Source organism: Chionomys nivalis, chromosome 13 (assembly GCF_950005125.1).
Source record: "Chionomys nivalis chromosome 13, mChiNiv1.1, whole genome shotgun sequence".
Lineage (NCBI taxonomy): Eukaryota > Metazoa > Chordata > Mammalia > Rodentia > Cricetidae > Chionomys > Chionomys nivalis.
Window position 1 is genome coordinate 72,478,872 of NC_080098.1, and position 16,633 is coordinate 72,495,504.

Sequence of the window (16,633 nt, forward strand, 5' to 3'; positions counted from 1 at the left end):
CCCTCTCCTGATGGGAAGCCCCTTTTCCTTGTGGGGAGACCCCTCTCCTGGTGGGGAGCCCCTGAGTCTCCATTACATGCCCCTTTCACTTTGACATAACAAAGGTGAAGACTTCAAGTTTCCCACATCCTAAGATGATATCTATTAGTCACCCGAGAGCCCTGTGAGACACAGTGGGTCGTTTCCCCTGCCACTTGTGAAGTCAAACCCGCAGACACAGAAAAAAAAGTTGATACACCGAGACTGCATTAAGCCTTGGCTTCCTGCTCTTTTGTCTTTGGACACTATTTTTTCAATTCTTTAAAGAATGAAGAATTCAAAGTACGACAGAGATTGGAACCAATGGCAGAGAAAGGCTGCAAAAACCTTGAGATTTTGGGTCTTCTGGGGACGGCATTAGGATGGCCTCTTCCAACCAGAGTTCTAAGTGGCACTTCTCTTCGGGTTTAAATAACAATAACTGGTCTTTTGGGTTGTGTTGTGAGGATCTGATAGCTGCTTTTGAAGACTGTTGTTCTGGAATGCTAAAAATCTAGAATTAATATTTTTTTCTCAGAAGTGGAATTATTCTTTGGAAACAGATTAAAAACATCTATTGATCCTAGATGATGCTCTCAGAAGAAGCAGGAGGTAGGGGGACTTATTTTGTCTCCAGGACATTCTCCTTAATCCATGAGAAGCCTCTCCCCCACACAGATGTCTTCCAGGTGGTGGGGAAGCTTTGCTGAAGTTTTGGAGAGCCACTGGGGGAAGGTAAAAGGACAAGTTGCTCATTTACAAAGGGCTTTTCAGAATCTCTGGGGTTTTCTCGAAAGAAAGTGGGTATTTTTATTATAAGGCCTAAAATCAGCCAGTTGATCATGAAGGTGCTTTAAGAAACAGAAACAAATAAGATTAAACAACAGCAACAAAAACAGCAGCAACTGAATCTCACAGAGATGGCCGCCATGCTACAGAATAGATTGTTTTCTGTCTGTCTTTGCTGGCTGACTTCATAATTGAACTTCTGTTTTGGACTTTGTTTATGTAAAGTTTTCTAATTATCATATTTAGTATAGAACAGGGTCTAAGGTTACTTAAAGCCCAGAGAGAAGAACTCAAGACAGAAAAGGAGGAAGAGAGAGACCACATATACAAATAGGTGGAAGAGCTTCTAGGCCTGTCAGGTGCAGGTAGAGGCAAGAATCACCCAACATCACACAGACAGGTCACTGCATTGCTAAGAGTGGACGATCCTCAGGGTGTCCCAAGTCAAAGCAGAAGGAAATACCAAGAAAGCAGCTACTGTATCTTCTTAGAGTCTAGCTGAAGGGCGAGAGACTAGCGCACACAGCTGGAGCTAATTTTGGGGAGATGACAGAGAAAAGGTGCAGGCAAGGCTATCATTTGAGCCCCCTCTGCTTTCTCCCACAGGCTGTGCAAGTTGCCAGACTCTGTGCAGTCATCCACACTGGCTTCACGGTCACTTTCCCAAAGTTCAGCTCCAGGTCTACTGTCTCCACGAAACCTCACCTGAGTGCTGATGGAGCTCTATACGTGTTCTCAGGCTTGAGCCGTGCAAATTGAAACCATCTTCTTTTCTGTGTGCATTTCTAAAGGGTGCCAAGTTCTTAGAAGATAGTTACTGTGTGATAGTCATGTTTAAATAGCCAGAGTTTAGAAGTGTCTGTTAATTGACCTGAGGAGAAATGGAAATCTTGAAATTTGAAGATTTGAATTGCTTCCTGAAATACTCCTCTGGGAGTGTCTCCTCCCCTTTTCCCTCCCTTTCCCCCTCACCTCTCATCCTTACTTCTTCTTTTTCATCTCCTCTCTCTCTCAAATCAAAACTAAAACATTTTCTTAATAATTTCTAAGTTTACTTAATAAACAGAAATATTACTCTGGCAGTCAGGACATGGGAGCTAATGTTGCTGATGGTGGCCGCTACCTTGGCTTCCAGATGATTGAAAGAAAGTCTGGGATACCTTAAGAAACATTTAAGAATATATGAATATATGTTCTATTCCTTTACAAGCATTAATAAGGTGCATTGTCAGAATAGTTCCAGAAGTTGCCTTTTGGATGGAGAGAAATTACTTTCTGACGTGATACAGTTAAGCATCTGCATAGAGAAACGGAGAAGATTCCAGAACCACTGTGCAAACAAGGAAGCAATGCCTCTATGGCTTTTCTGTGAGTCTTGCAGGGTCAGGGCTGAAAAGGAGCACTGACATCTGGATCCTCATCCTTTGGGCTAACCAATGCTGGCAGAAACATGCTGCAAAATTCATCAGCCTAAGATAATAATCATCGTTTCTAACTTCCAGTTTCAGGAGTCAGGGATCCAGGAAGAATGGTTGATTCTTCCCCTTTAGGGGCACCCACAGGAATCACTCCGAAAGCAGAGCCCAGGGGTCTCAGTAGCAACACTAAGAATGTCCCTGCATGTTCCTACAGCACAAAGCAATGCTCTGCTTGCTTCTCTGAAAGAGGAAAAAAAAAAGTATGCAACAAAATACCTGTGGGTCTTTATTTTCTATTAGAACAATGACCCAGACTAGGGGCACTTAGTGCTAGAAGTTAAGGCAGTGGAATCTGCTAGCCACAATATCCTGCATATATTCATTAAATTTTTTTTGTGTGTTGAAGGATAAAAATATATTTGTTTGAGTATTGCAGGTGACCAACTTTTGTGTCTATCCTGAATTGCCCACTAAGCGTTATTTTAATCTAAATATATGCAGTCTGTAAGAACCCACATTGTTTCTTGATGCTCTAGTGAGGATCCTTGGGTAGATAATGTGAACTAAGTAGCTGGCATCCATTTCATCTGTCTGTCTTGATAAATAGCACCTGACCAATTACCCAGAACACGTGGCCACACCCAGTTAATAATGGCATTCACTGCCAGCTACTTAGAAGTAACTTGACACGTTCTCACCAGAGAAATGCACGTTAAAGTGACCCGGGGAACTTCCATGTCACTTACTGGCAGCGGCCCTCTATTTCTTCTCTTTATCTTTCTGAAGACTGGGCAGTCCCTTAGCAAGAGACAGACAAGGTGGATAGAACACCCAGAAATATAGATAATGCCACGAATAGTGTTCCAGGCACTAGAGTCCACCCTGAACCCTGGCAGGAGAAAGACATTTCCCACTGTTGGAATTTTGATGCTCTTCCTGCAGAAGCAGATTGATGCTAACCCACTATGGAAAAGGAAGAACTTGCTGTTTAAGAATCAAGTACTCGTGGCAATCACTGCTCTGAGAGAGACAGTATGGAGGCTGGGGCACAGCATCCAGCACTCGTGGTCATCACTGTGCTGAGAGAGACAGTATGGAGGCTGGGGCACACAGTTTACTCAGTTAAAGCTAAGTTCAGCACAAATGCAATTTAGTGTTTAGAAATAAAACTGTGTGACGTCTCCGGTTAAACCACATTCTCTCCCCTCCGTATTTGTTGGGATGTTTCTAGTCCTGAGCAAATGCCACGCAGGTAAAGTTCTCTGGCATGTGGAAGGGGAGGAGAGGGACATTTCAGTGGAACCATGGAATGCATAAATCTGGTTTAGCTATAGCACTGGGGACTACACCGTACAAACATGCCAGGCTTTAGTAAAAAGATTATTTTTTTTGAGGACAAATAGATAAAATCTTGTGATTGGATGGGTCTAAAGGAGTATATTGATTGGAGAAAGAAGCGACATTCTGCAGTGCAGAATTCTGACCACCCAGCTGTGAATGAGCCCCACAGAGAAGAAGCACTGTTTAAGTACCCTGTGGATTTGGGTGTGGAACAATCTAGAGAATGGGATATATAGCCTTGTTCTGAATACAACAGAACAGCACAAATGTCCAAAAACTGTCCAAAAGGACTGAAGTCAAGAATGCTTTAAAGTTATCAAAATAAAAAATAAGAAAAAAAGAAAAAGACTGGATTAGGCTCAGCCCAGAGCTCAGGGGCACATGGTAGAAAATTAACAGGTTGAAAAGACTAAGCAGCAGGGGCCGTTTTCATTTGTGTCCTGCTCTGGCCAGATAAAGGGTCTTTCCACTGGAAATTACAGCGACCGTATGACTAACGGGAAATTGGCATCTCAAGTTAAAAGAGACCTTAAGAGATGCTCAGCATATTTGAGTGGCTGCTGAGAGGGTAAAGGTTCTTACTGGGCTCCCTCGCAGCACCAAGGAAGCAGGGCTGGCACGACTTAGCGGGAGGAAGGAAAGGAAAAGGAGGAGAGGGAAGAGGAGGAGAGGGAAGAGGAGGGGAGGGAAGGGAAGTCTCAGTCTTCAAAAAGGAGCACAGTTGGCCTTTGAGGGAACCTAAGCTACTGTCCATTGTGTTTGCTGAAGCCCCTTCCCACCTGCCAGTTCCATTTTTCCTGTTTTAGAGCTGTTTTCTCCTGGGAGGAGGGAAAGTGGATGCATTTGCTGCAGTGGATTATGACTGGGTTTTCCAAGTCTAGATGGAAAAGGGGAATTTCTTTCCAAGCTAATCCAGTGCACCAAATGCTTAAAGGATATGGAAGCAAAACATTTCAAGAAATTTATATTTAAATATATTTGGACTCTTTGAACAGGTATGCTTTATACAGGTGCAGAGTGTGTCTTGATCACATTCGCCTCACCCTACACTACACTCTAGGATCCGGTCACACCATTCTCCACGATGATCTCTCCTTTTAAAATGATCTATCTATCTATCTATCTATCTATCTATCTATCTATCTATCTATCTATCTATCTATCTAACATCTATTATCTATCTATCTATCTATCTATCTATCTATCTATCTATCTATCTATCATCTGTCTATTATCTATCTATCTATCTATCTATCTATCTATCTATCTATCTATCTATCATCTGTCTATTATCTATCTATCTATCTATCTATCTATCTATCTATCTATCTATCTATCATCATCATCATCATCATCATCTGTCTGTTATCTATCTATCCATCTATCTAACTCATTGAGTTCAATTAGTGCTGTCTATATGCTGGTGGACACGGGGTCATCTACTGGGCCACAGAGGGAGTCTACCAGTATCTACATCTCCAGAGAAAAGTGTCTTTCTTTCTCCACAACAGCTATCAGCTGCCAGTGTCTCTTCAGGTAGGGTGAGGCCTCAGGAGCCCCTCCCACCATGCTGGAGTTTTTAACTGGCTTGATTTTGTGCAGTTCTCATGCAGATGACTGTTTCTGCTGTGTGTTCATGCGTGCAATGGCCATGCCATGTTCAGAGGACAGCGTCTCACAGTGTTCCCTCCCCCTTCCATTGGCGTTCACATTATTTCTGCCATGTTCTCTGAACTTTGGGGCCGGGATATGCATGATCTTGATGTCCTGTCTATTTCTGAGCACTGCGGTCTCTTAGTCTTCACACTATGAGTAGTTAGAAGTCTCCACATTGGTCACCACCCATTGCAGTAAGAAACTCCTCTGATCAAGTTTGGGTATTAACATAAATATTTAGAAGGGAGTTTGACAACATGACCACTTAGCAAAACAACATCAGTGGGTTTCTCCCAGGGGGGCTATGGCTGCCTTAGTCATGGTTTTTGACTATATTTATAAAAATCAAACATAGTTTCCCTCCTGCCTCAAAGAAGTGATTACATGAATCACAGGAACCAAAGGAAGAAATAGAATCATAGGCTTGAAAAACAAATAAATAAAATGGGATTAATCAAGCTAAAATTCTTCTGCAAAACAAATAACCAATGTGAGGAAAAAATAAACTGTAGATTACAGGAAACCATGAAATCTTTATTCAAGAAAAGGTTTATATTTGGTGGATATAAAGAACTGAAAAAACCTCAACAGAAAAAATAGGTTAATTTTAAAATGGGAAAATACCCAAATAAACTCTACTCAAGAGAGATTACAGGGCTGTAAATGTAGCTCAGTTGGTAGAACACTCAACTAGCATGTACAAAGTCCTGGGCTCAATCCCAAGCATCACAAACAAACCAAACAGCAGCAGAAGCAGAAGAGGAGGAGGGAAGAAGGAGGTGGGGGAAGCATACAAATAGAATATTTAAAAGATATTCAATATCACATATGCTTGATTTAATATATACATTTAAATAAAAAATGAAATGAGATGCCATCTACAGTGGTTTGGATGAGAATGGCCCCCATCCACTCATATACTGGAATGCTTGGTACACAGTTGGTGGATCTATTTGGGAAGGATTGGAAGGTGTGGCCTTGGTGAAGGAGGTGTGTCACTGTGGGTGGGCTTTAAGGTTCCCAAAGCCCGCATCATTTGCTGTTAGCTCCCTCTGCTTCATGGTTGTGGATTGAAATGTGAGCTCTCATCTACTGCACCAGTGCCTACCTACCTGCTGTCACACTCTGTGCCATGATTGTTATGGACTTTGACCCTCTGGAACTATGAACCTCAAATCAAAAACTTTTTGTTTTAAGTTTCTTTGGTCATGGTGTGTAGACAGACATTTCTGTCCCCTCTGGTCCCTCAGCCCTTTATTCCCGAAGAAATACACAGAGGTCTGCATTAACTATAAACTGCTTGGCCTATTAGCTCAGGCTTCTTATTAACTAACTCTTACATCTTAAATTAGCCCATTTTTTTCTGTGTTAGCCATGTGGCTTTGTATCTTTTTATTAGGGAGGCATCCTCATCTTGCTTTCTCTGCGTCTGGGTGACAAGTGCAGCCTCTGAGTCTTTCCTCTATGGGGTTTTGGCATAGCAACTGCAAAGTAAGACATTCTTACATCAGTCTTTAATAAAACAAAACAACAAGAAAGACTAGCAAAGCAGCAAAGCCAGAGAAAGGAGAATTCTTAGTGTGTTGTTGAGACTGGAAGTTAGCATGATTGCTGCGATTTGAATGTCACAGTCATGCCAACTTCATAGAAGGTTCAGGAAAGTGTTCTCTCTTCATACTCTAGAAGGAAGTCAGTAGTTTTTGATGTCATTTTCCATGTTTTGTAGAATTCACTAGTGAAATTATCTGGGCCTAGAATTTTCTTTGTGTGAAGGTGTGTGTGTGTGTGCGCGCGCGCATATGCACACATGCACAATGGGGTGGTGGTGGTGATGCATGTGTTGGGGAGTAGCTGTCCACATACACAAAGCCAGGGCAGGATTCTGGGTGTATTTCTCTGTCATTCTCTGAATCATTGCTTTGATACAGGATCTTAATTGAGCAGGAAGCTTGTTTTCTTGTCTAGACTGACAAATGAGCTCTTGGGACCTGTTCATCTCTACCCCCAGTTCTGGGGTTGCAGCCACGCACAGTCATTTACATGGGTGCTGGGATTTGAACCCAGGTGCTCATGCCTGCAGAGCAAGCATCTCAGCACCCCCACGTAGGAAGATTTTAAAAGATAAATTCATATCAGTGTAAAATCTGGGACTCCTCCATTTCCTGTAGCATTGTTGGCTTCTGTCTTTTATTTATGTCATCAAAGGTTTTGCATGGAGTTGCTCATAGTAAACCCATAGGTTTTGTTCATAGTTATAAATCATCTGGACATTGTTGTCATGCTTGCTATCATTGGTATTTTGTTTCTTTCTCTTTTAACGAATAATGATTTATTTTATAGGAGTGTTTGCCTGGAGAGTACGTAAGCAATGCAGTGCCCCAGGCGTCCAGAAGAGGGCATCAGAACCCCGGCACTGGAGTTGCAGGCAGCTCTCTGCTACCAAGTGGATGCTGAGAACTAAACCGACAGGTCCTCTGTGAGCCATGGCTCCAGGTCTCCTCTCCAGAGTTTATCAACACTTCCATCTTAAGGAGCAAGCTCACAGTCAATGCCTCTAATTAGAGACACTTGTTCTTTTTGCGCTTTTAGAGTACAGTATCTAGCGTTCTCTGTGTCAGGAGGTTTAGCGGCTCCCTTCCAAGTCTCGCCTCTTGATTCTTTTCGTCGACACAGTTCCCTTCCATGGGGGAGGGGGGTCTCCCCCTGACCCCATGACAAGTAGCTTCATCCTCTGAAAATGCTAATCAGGATCGAGATTTCTTGGCTTTCCACACATCTACTCCACCCTGAGTGCTCTGCTTTCCTTAATTTCCCTTACTCCGAGTTTTGTCTCCTAAATTAAGGGAGTTAGGCTTTGATGTAGCCTTCATTTTGTTGTCGGGTGTCCATTATTTTTTAAAAAGATAAGTTATTTTATACATATGTTTAGTTAGTTGTTTGATTTGGAGTTTGATCCTCAGTCAGAAACACAAATTGGTAGCATTTTGTGACTTTTACAACCCAGTATTTGATGTTAGAATCAATTTACTAGATTATCATAAGTACTATAAAAGAAAATGTCAGAAAAGAAAAAGTATGTTGATTTTATGTAACTTTTCATGTACCAAGGGCAAATTGTGTGTGTGTGTGTGTAACTTTAAAGGCACACTGTTTGTATGTACTGCACTGGGCTATGATGAACCTGCATTTCTACCCTAGCTCACCATCTGTGTCTGGAGAGATGTGGGAAGACACCATAGTTCAGCACAGGCAGGATCCGCACCAACCTGTCTCTTCACTGAAGGGGCCGGGGGAAACAATCTTTACGTCACATGATCCACCTAAAATGTTTATTACGTCCTCAAAAGCCAAGGTCTGGGGGCTCCTTGGAATGGTCTCTGTGTAAGAGCTTTCAGGTCTCAGAGTTGATATAGATTTTTAAGTCTGTAAGTTAAAATAGAGTTATCAGTTATCCATGTGTCCTGATATTCTCCATGGTTTGCTAAGCCACCATGGTGAATGGAGGAGGGGCCCTTCCAGTGAAGAACATATCTGGTTACTAGAGGAGGCAGAGAGTAAGGTTTTTAGAAAGAATATGGGACCTCAGAGCACAGGACTACAGGGCGAGAGGGACAGTGTCCAGGAAGGCTTACGCGGATGGCTGACTATGTTAGAGGTTAGGTAAGGCATGTTTCAAACTCAGTTTATTTTGTTTGCCATCGAGCACACATTAAGCACACCCCCACTGTGATCTGGAGCTAGGTCAATGAATAAAAATGATAGCATCCCCACCTCTAAGCAGTTTCCATAAATCATCTGTTTTAAGGACAGAGCACTGCGCACCAAGACGGTGGTACAAGGGACACGGGCAGGAAGCTGACCGCCCATTCTAATTTTTTTTTTTTTTTTGGTTTTTCGAGACAGGGTTTCTCTGTGGTTTTGGAGCCTGTCCTGGAACTAGCTCTTGTAGACCAGGCTGGTCTCGAACTCACAGAGATCCGCCTGCCTCTGCCCATTCTAATTTAAGCGGGACAGTCCCATTGTAGCAGTACTGCACATGTAGTCTACGCATCTGCAGATATTCCAACATTCATTAGACCCCTTCTGTCTATAAACCACACGAACACTGAGACCCTTGGGTGCTGCATCAATACTGCGGTCACTATGGGGCATCGCTATGGGAGTTGTCTGAGAAAAGCAGGAGTGAGATAGACCCGAGACAGGGAGGGGCTACTCCTTCCTGTCCCCAACGTCCTTAGGGCATCTCCACCCCAAAGGCGTGGGCAATAGGAAGTTAAGATGGCTCAGTGAGTAACCCAGCCTGATCTGCTGTGTTTGATCCCAGGACAGACGTGGAAGGAGAGAACAGATTTCTACAAGTTTTCCTCTGACTGTGCCATGGTCGGCTAGCCCACATATGTATATGTGTGTATACTCATATGTATAATATATTATATATATACACAAACACACAAGTGTGTATATGTACACACATCTTCTCAAAAGGACATTGACAGTAAAGGGCAGGGTTTCACTGTGTCTGCTGGGCAAAGACGTTTCCGCCTTCCTTCAGTTTCTGTGCCACAGCAACAACAACAACGGTCGCAGGCAGAGCTGGGTAGTGACCTGAAGCTCGGTAGTGCAATCTCCACATGTATCAGGGCTCAGCGAAGGGGTGAGGTGACTTGCTGGCTTTTGCTCCAGGCTTCAGTCAGGCATTTCAGTGTCGTGACATCTAGAAGAATGGCGCATGCCTCTAATCCCAGCACTCGGGAGGCAGAGGCAGGCAGATCTATGTGAGTTCGAGGCCAGCCTGGTCTACAAGAGCTAGTTCCAGGACAGGCTCCAAAACCACAGAGAAACCCTGTCTCGAAAAACCAAAAAAAAAAAAAAAAAAAAAAAAAAAGAAAAGAAAAGAAAAACCCTTCTAGATGGATTTAATTTCCTAGTGGTCTTAAGATTGTGCAGAGACCCAAACATTTACCCTGACTTCTCTGGTTCCTCCATCCGTCTCATTCCTGGTCTTTGCTGGCAGATAGGTGACCATTCTCATGTCTTGAACTGGATTCCAGCACATAGTCTTTTGTTGCGTGGAGGACTTCCGAGGCAGGAGATTGACTGAGTCGGGTGAGAGGCGCACTATCTGGACAGTAACGTGCACTCAGCGCGGCAGTTGCGCATCTGGTGCTGGAGCGCGCCTGCAGCGCAGTTCCTGGTGAGAGCGTGGCATTGGGATGGTGGTACTGGGCCTTTGCATCTGAGTGTGCTGGGCTTCTTCTCCCCGCGCGGGGGCACCAGAGCCCTCGGAAGTGTCAGGCACTGCAGCGCATCTACCGGATTCCCTTTTAAATGACTGCGGATATGCGGGCAGTCAGAGCCACAAATGGTGAGAAGAGGCTCAGACCTGGCTTGCGAATGACCCATAGCGGTCATTTAATTGCACCCGCACAGCACTTACGGTTTGTCACTCGACTCTCCGGAATCGCCTCATGTGTCCCCAGTGAGACTCCAGGGCGCTGCCAGAGCCCGGCCTCTTGATAGCTGGAAGCACATCCTGCTCGCGCACATGCGCGCGCGCACATGAACACGCGCAAGGTACGGCCGGGCAGGGAACTGGGGCTTGGGTGCCCCGCGTGGGGGTGGGTGTCGTGGGGGAATGAAGCTGTGATCTTCTAATGGCTGCATCCTGCCAGGTTAAAGAATAAGAGAAGATGACGCGGAGCCGCCCACTCCACAGGCCAGGGTCGGTGCAGAGCATTTAGGGAACCCACTGCACGGCAGGCGCGCTCCCTTCCCCATGCTGGGCTCTTTCTATGGCGCAAATGGCTGGAGAAAGGCCTGTCAGAACTACACTTGCGTCTGCAGGCTCCGTTCTTTAGGCAAAAATCCCGTCAGGGAGAGCTTTGGAACCACCCACCCCTAAATAGGTGGTCCGGAACCGGGCAACGGTCCTTGGTTGCCAACGCACCTCATTATATATTTATTTTCGTGTGGGGGGTGTAGCTTGCCTTTTCTATATATTGGGACTAGCTTTCTTTCCCTTTTGAGCAGGGTGGGAAAGGAGAACGCAGCGGGGAGGGAGAGGGAAAGGCAGGATTCCTACAATAAGAATCAGCGCATTTTTCAGAGCCTAACCAAGACTGGCTTCCATTTCAAAAACCGGGAGCTAACCTCTACTGCGGTATGGAAGAGATGTGAGAATTAGGGATCAAGGAAGCATCCAGCGGCGCAACGCTGCATTTCAGAGGTACCTGGATCTAAAGGGACACACACACACACACCATACACAACACACACATACGCATGCACGCACGCACACGCGCACACATGCACACCCGCACAACTATCCCGCCAAGGTGTGTGCGTGCGCGCGAGTGTGAACTCCTACATGCTGCTGTCTGCGCCTAGCCGCTGGCACCAAGCCTCCTCCTCCCTGCTCGCCCCCAGATTCCCTCCCCTCCGCCTTGCTTTTGTCTGGAGGGTGCTATGCTATTCGTGTGTGTGAGTGTGTGTGTGTATGTGCGTGTGTGCGTGCGTGCGTGTGTGTTTTTGGATTTCATACTAATTTTCTGGAGTTTCTGCCCCTGCTCTGCGTCAGCCCTCACGTCACTTCGCCAGCAGTAGCAGAGGCGGCGGCGGCAGCGGGTTAGAGCCCAGTTGCTGCTGCTGCTGCTGCTGCTGCTGCTGCTGCTGCTGTTGCTGCTGCGCTCTGATCCCTGCGCTTGGGGCCGGAGGCCGGGTGAGCCTCACGGACAGTCCTCGGTGGCCTCGGCCGGCACTGTCCCTCTGCCGCAGTTGCTCCCCAGGTGGGACGTGCCGCGCCACCTGCCCGCTCCACCACCCCCCCCTCCCCGCGCCCAGCGGCCGGGGAGGATTCTGCAGCATCATTGGGGCCCCGTCGCCGCTGCAGGCTCCGAGTCCTCTTTAGAGGGTCCTTGGCTTGGCCTGTGCCATGGGATCTGCTCTCAAAGACCCTTTCCCGACCTCTCCTGCCTCGGCTTCAGGCTTGGAGGGAGGGCGGGCACACTGGGGGGCCACCGTGAGGCAAGTTGATTCCGGGGCGGGAGCTGGGCACTCAGACATCCATTCTACAGGCTTGGGTCTGGTGGGGGTGAGGAGAGCGCGGAGGGACTGTGTCCCAGTTGGTGGTGTGTAATCACTAAGCTTGGTCTCATCCCTGTCTGTTTGTCCTCCAGCCCTGAGGTGCGCACCGATATCCGTGCCGGTTTAGCGGTTCTACGACCCAAAGAGTCCAGGGAGATCCACCGTGTGGTGTCTGGCGTGTAGGACCATGCAGCCGCCCTGTGGCTTGGAGCAGCGGCCCGCGATGTCCCGGCCACTGTGAACCCTTTGGCCTGCGCCAACCTGCTCAACCCAGACAGGCTCAGTCTCTGGTACGCTCCACTCCACGGGAGGCCACCGGCACCGAGCAGCAAGAGGGCGCAGGAAAGGCCTCCCCCCTCCGGCGGGGGACGCCAGGCTCAGCGTAGGGACAAGCACTCCGACTGATTGGCACTGGCGGCGAGGGATGTCGCCCTGGCCGAGGTGGCATGGACCCGCCATGGCGCGGCTCTGGGGTTTATGTTGGCTGGCTGTGGGCTTCTGGAGGGCCTCTCTCGCCTGCCCCATGTCCTGCAAATGCAGTGCCTCTAGGATCTGGTGTACGGAGCCTTCTCCTGGCATCGTGGCATTTCCAAGGTTGGAACCTAACAGTGTCGACCCGGAGAACATCACTGAAATGTGAGTTCCATGTACTTTTTCTTCTTTCTGTCCTCCACTTCAGGGCTTAGGCAGGTATATACCCCCGGTGTGGATGCCTTCCCAAGCATTGTGAGACGTGAGACCACAGAGATAGCATCTAGTCCTAATTCTCTAGGACTAGACGGGATGGCAAGTTCCCTGGTTTATACCAGCTGGTGAAGAGCGACACTAAGATTCCATATAGAGAGAAATATAGCCATAAATGCATGTATGTATATTCTCTCTCCACGTGCATCTCATTTCAAAGTTCTGAAGGGTGTGTGTCCGGCTGTCCATACACGATAATTATAGTGGAGCATTCTTGTTTGGTCAAATACTGTGTGTGCTGTGTGAGTTTCAGTAATATTTACCAGAAAGGAGGCTAAAATCATGGACTTTCAGAAACCGGTGGAAGGAAGTGAGGCTCTCTGCGTCGTCGGGTTTTGCTGGGGTGATTGCTTGCAGGGACGCTCCAAGGATGCGCTGTAAGAGGAGAAGTTCTGAGTGTCGAAAAGCACTCGCTCCAAAGAGAAAATGTGATCATGGGAACCTAAAAGCCTGGGCTGATTTAATTTAGACTTGACTTCTCAGAGAAATGATTTTGAGACCATTTGGATTATAAATCTTAATTGCCCGTTGAATAATTCTCTAGGACTAGACGGGATGGCAAGGCAAAGCCATGTGTACCCTAATGGATGGTAGCTTTAGCCTCGGATCTTCCTGTCCCTAGAAAGGTTACAGTTTGTCCCAGCTTGATGGAGAAGCAGAGAAATGTATTTCTTTTTTTTCTGTTGGATGTCTTGTGACAAATACACTCCAAGCAGGAACTGAACAGTAACTCAACAGTCCTTTCTCCCGCTTCCGAGGTCACCTGTGTTCCCTTTCCCAGCGGTTTTGGCATTTTATGTCTCAGGAACACAAGGTTTTATTCATCTGGGTAGAGGATTATAAAGCTAAGTTTCCTGGGTGATCGTCACAGTGTTTGAGATGGAGAAAAGCAGCCCTGAAAGTAGGGCTTGGGCTGTGGCCTTCCGGTTGGCGAGTGCGCATGCACCCCCTCCCCCCAATGTACAACAGTGTTTTCTGCCAGTGCGTCTGCCAATGCCAAAGGCATAGGATAACCTGTTTTGGTTTTTTAATGTAAGCAAGAGTCCTTTCTAATTTCGCTGTTCAGCTGATGGTGACAACGCTTTAGGACTCGGGTGGAAGGAAATGACAGCAGCGTGGAGTGTGCCGGCCTGGCATAGCTGAGCCCGATCTGTGAACAGCTGAGTCCAGGGACCAAATTCCCAGTCTTTGACAATCCCAGCATCCCAGTGAGAGCGTAGGGTGGGTATGGCCCCAGCAAAGCCTGCCCAAGGCTGGGCTTGTCTGAAGAGCCTGTGGCCTTTCTCAGAACCCTTGCCTTTCCGAAGGCAGATGTCAGTTAGATGGAGGGGCCTTGTGGAACTTAGAGCATTTCTAAGACCAAGAAGGTACATTTACACAGCTGGATACTGCAGCTTTTTAAAAATTCGATGATAGACATTGAATGAGGAGAGAATTGAGACATAGTGCTTGATTTTCAAGTCAGTTTTTTACACTAACATTTTAAGACCAGCTTGAAAAGAAAAAAAAAGAAAGAAAAGAGAAGTATCTCTAAGTTGAAAGAGCACTACTGTTAACTTTCCAGAGCTTTCTGCCTGATGAACACATGAAATCAACAGTTTGGATGGAGCATTCCAGGTTTTCTTTCTTCTGGATGATGTACTCCTTTTCTATGCAAAGGCAGCTTCCTTTTTTTTTTGTTTGTTTGTTTTAATATTTATTAAAGTAATTCATTCTATGGTGATACCCCGGTTCCTAATCTAGTCTGATGTTTTTCCCTCTGATTTGGAAACCCATTGGTAGGGGACTGAGAACTGTGTGTGACTGAGGATTCAGGATGCGGGAGAAGGCTGGTGATACCCATCAGGCTGAGGAGCTGCAAGGTTGGAGAAGGCGTTTTTGTCTACTTATCCGCTCTGTGGTGCTTGAACCTACCTACCGCACACTGAGCATCTTTATCTGTAAAATGTACCGCAATACTTCTTTGGAAAGGACCAATTATTTTGAGCTCAGTATCAGGAGCTGACTTGGTTTCATTCTCAGCCCGATACAGCGCATCTGTGTGAGCTTTCTTACATGATAACATTTGTTTGAACAACCCGACCAGAGGACACAAGCTAAAGTTGGAACTGAATTCCATGATTTGGTCCAGTGCTATTCCTAGTATAGTCTGGGCCAGCACTTGAGTTTACCAGCCTACCGCTAAAGTTACATGTTTCTGGCCTTTGAAAACGGGAATGATACCTGTAATCTGCCTTCAGAACTTGCTAAAGCAACAGCTGACTGTATAGATTGAAAGATAATGTGTCTTTTAATGTCTGTATTTTCAACCATGGTGTGTGCCCCTTAGGGTTCTCTCTAGAGAAATGTCAGAATATTTTGAAAATATATGCATAGATTAGCTAACAGATAGGACGCCGTGTTTGTTCAGAGTTGAAGTCAGCTCGATTCTATGATGTCAGAGCCATTGTTTGAATCTATTTTATTAGAAATCTTGGTGTCACAGCATGTCTGTGACATTCTTTTTCAGCTGAGCTGATCTGCCTAGATCCGTATTTCTCTGTGAGGATCACTAATGTATGCTCAGCATCCCATTGCCAAGTGGCAGCTACTGATGTCTGTACACGGTTAATGCCACGGTTCTGCCAAATTCACTTTTCAAACAGTAGTGATGTCACATGTTAGTGCAGTGATGCTGGGATTACGGCCATCTAGGTTTCCACATTGTGGCGGGGGACAATTCTGTATTCTGTCAATTCTGTCAACATTGTGTCAAATGCCCACGTGTATTGCAAAGGGCAATGTTAAGTCTCATCCAAGTGTTAGGTAAAAGGCACAGTTAAGCTTGCCATCTTAGCTTACTGCTAAAACCAGTTTACCATGGTAAACTTTTGTTTTTCAATGTCCAGGTCCATAGCATTCAGTAATCCACATTGTGGGAGCCATGCATTTTAACATGGCATGTGTTTATGGTGACCAGTAGGGATCCTTTTCTGGACTTCTTGAGTGGTATTCTCTGAACTGGGGGCAATAATTTGAACCAAGTCTAATATTTCTTTCTCCTAGCACAACATAATAGAATTCACAGCTTCTATTGCCAGCCCGTCTATGTGCATTTTACCATCGCCTGGTTAAGCACAGGAATGCTGTGCCATTAATACATTGATTTTGGCCCTGGTACCTTAATAAGCCTTGCTATTGCAATTAATTGTGTTTAAAACATCCTGGCATTCACAAAGATTCAGCCAAGGCATCAATGTGGTACCCACTCGGCAGCTCTTCCACTGATGATTCTAGAACTTCGGGACTCAGCTTTTCAGCATTTTGTTTCGAGTGTGGTTGCACAAGCCACACTGGGCTTTTTTGATAACTGCAAAGTTATTCATTTCTCAGACAGTCTGCAAGCCGGAGGTGCAACCTTGCTGTCCTCATAGTGGAGGTGTGTCCATCCCTTGGCTCAGCACAACCGTTTGGAGTCTTTCTAGTTTCATGCCTTCAATCCCGTTCTGTTGTGCTGGGTAAAAGGCCCCGTGACCCTTGTGACCCGACTCTCTCCCACCTCCTGTCATTGGATGTCCAGGAAAATGTGTTTGATTTTCTTCTCT

At 46.0% G+C, this 16,633-nt stretch overlaps 1 protein-coding gene across 6 annotated transcripts in view; it reads left to right on the plus strand.

The window, feature by feature from the left end:
• The first annotated feature begins 10,556 nt into the window (after window positions 1-10,556).
• The window catches only part of Ntrk2 (neurotrophic receptor tyrosine kinase 2), a 320,663-nt gene continuing 314,586 nt past the window's right edge, over window positions 10,557-16,633 (plus strand). Inside the window, exons 1-2 of one of the 6 annotated variants that reach the window (XM_057787616.1) lie at window positions 10,557-10,796; window positions 12,398-12,941. In XM_057787616.1, coding sequence (XP_057643599.1) covers window positions 12,730-12,941 — 212 coding nt within the window. In that variant the 5' untranslated portion in view covers window positions 10,557-10,796; window positions 12,398-12,729. Of the gene's footprint in view, window positions 10,797-11,245; window positions 11,449-11,716; window positions 12,008-12,397; window positions 12,942-16,633 lie in introns of those variants that run through there. The other 5 variants (XM_057787617.1, XM_057787615.1, XM_057787618.1 and 2 more) reach the window with 5 other exon arrangements.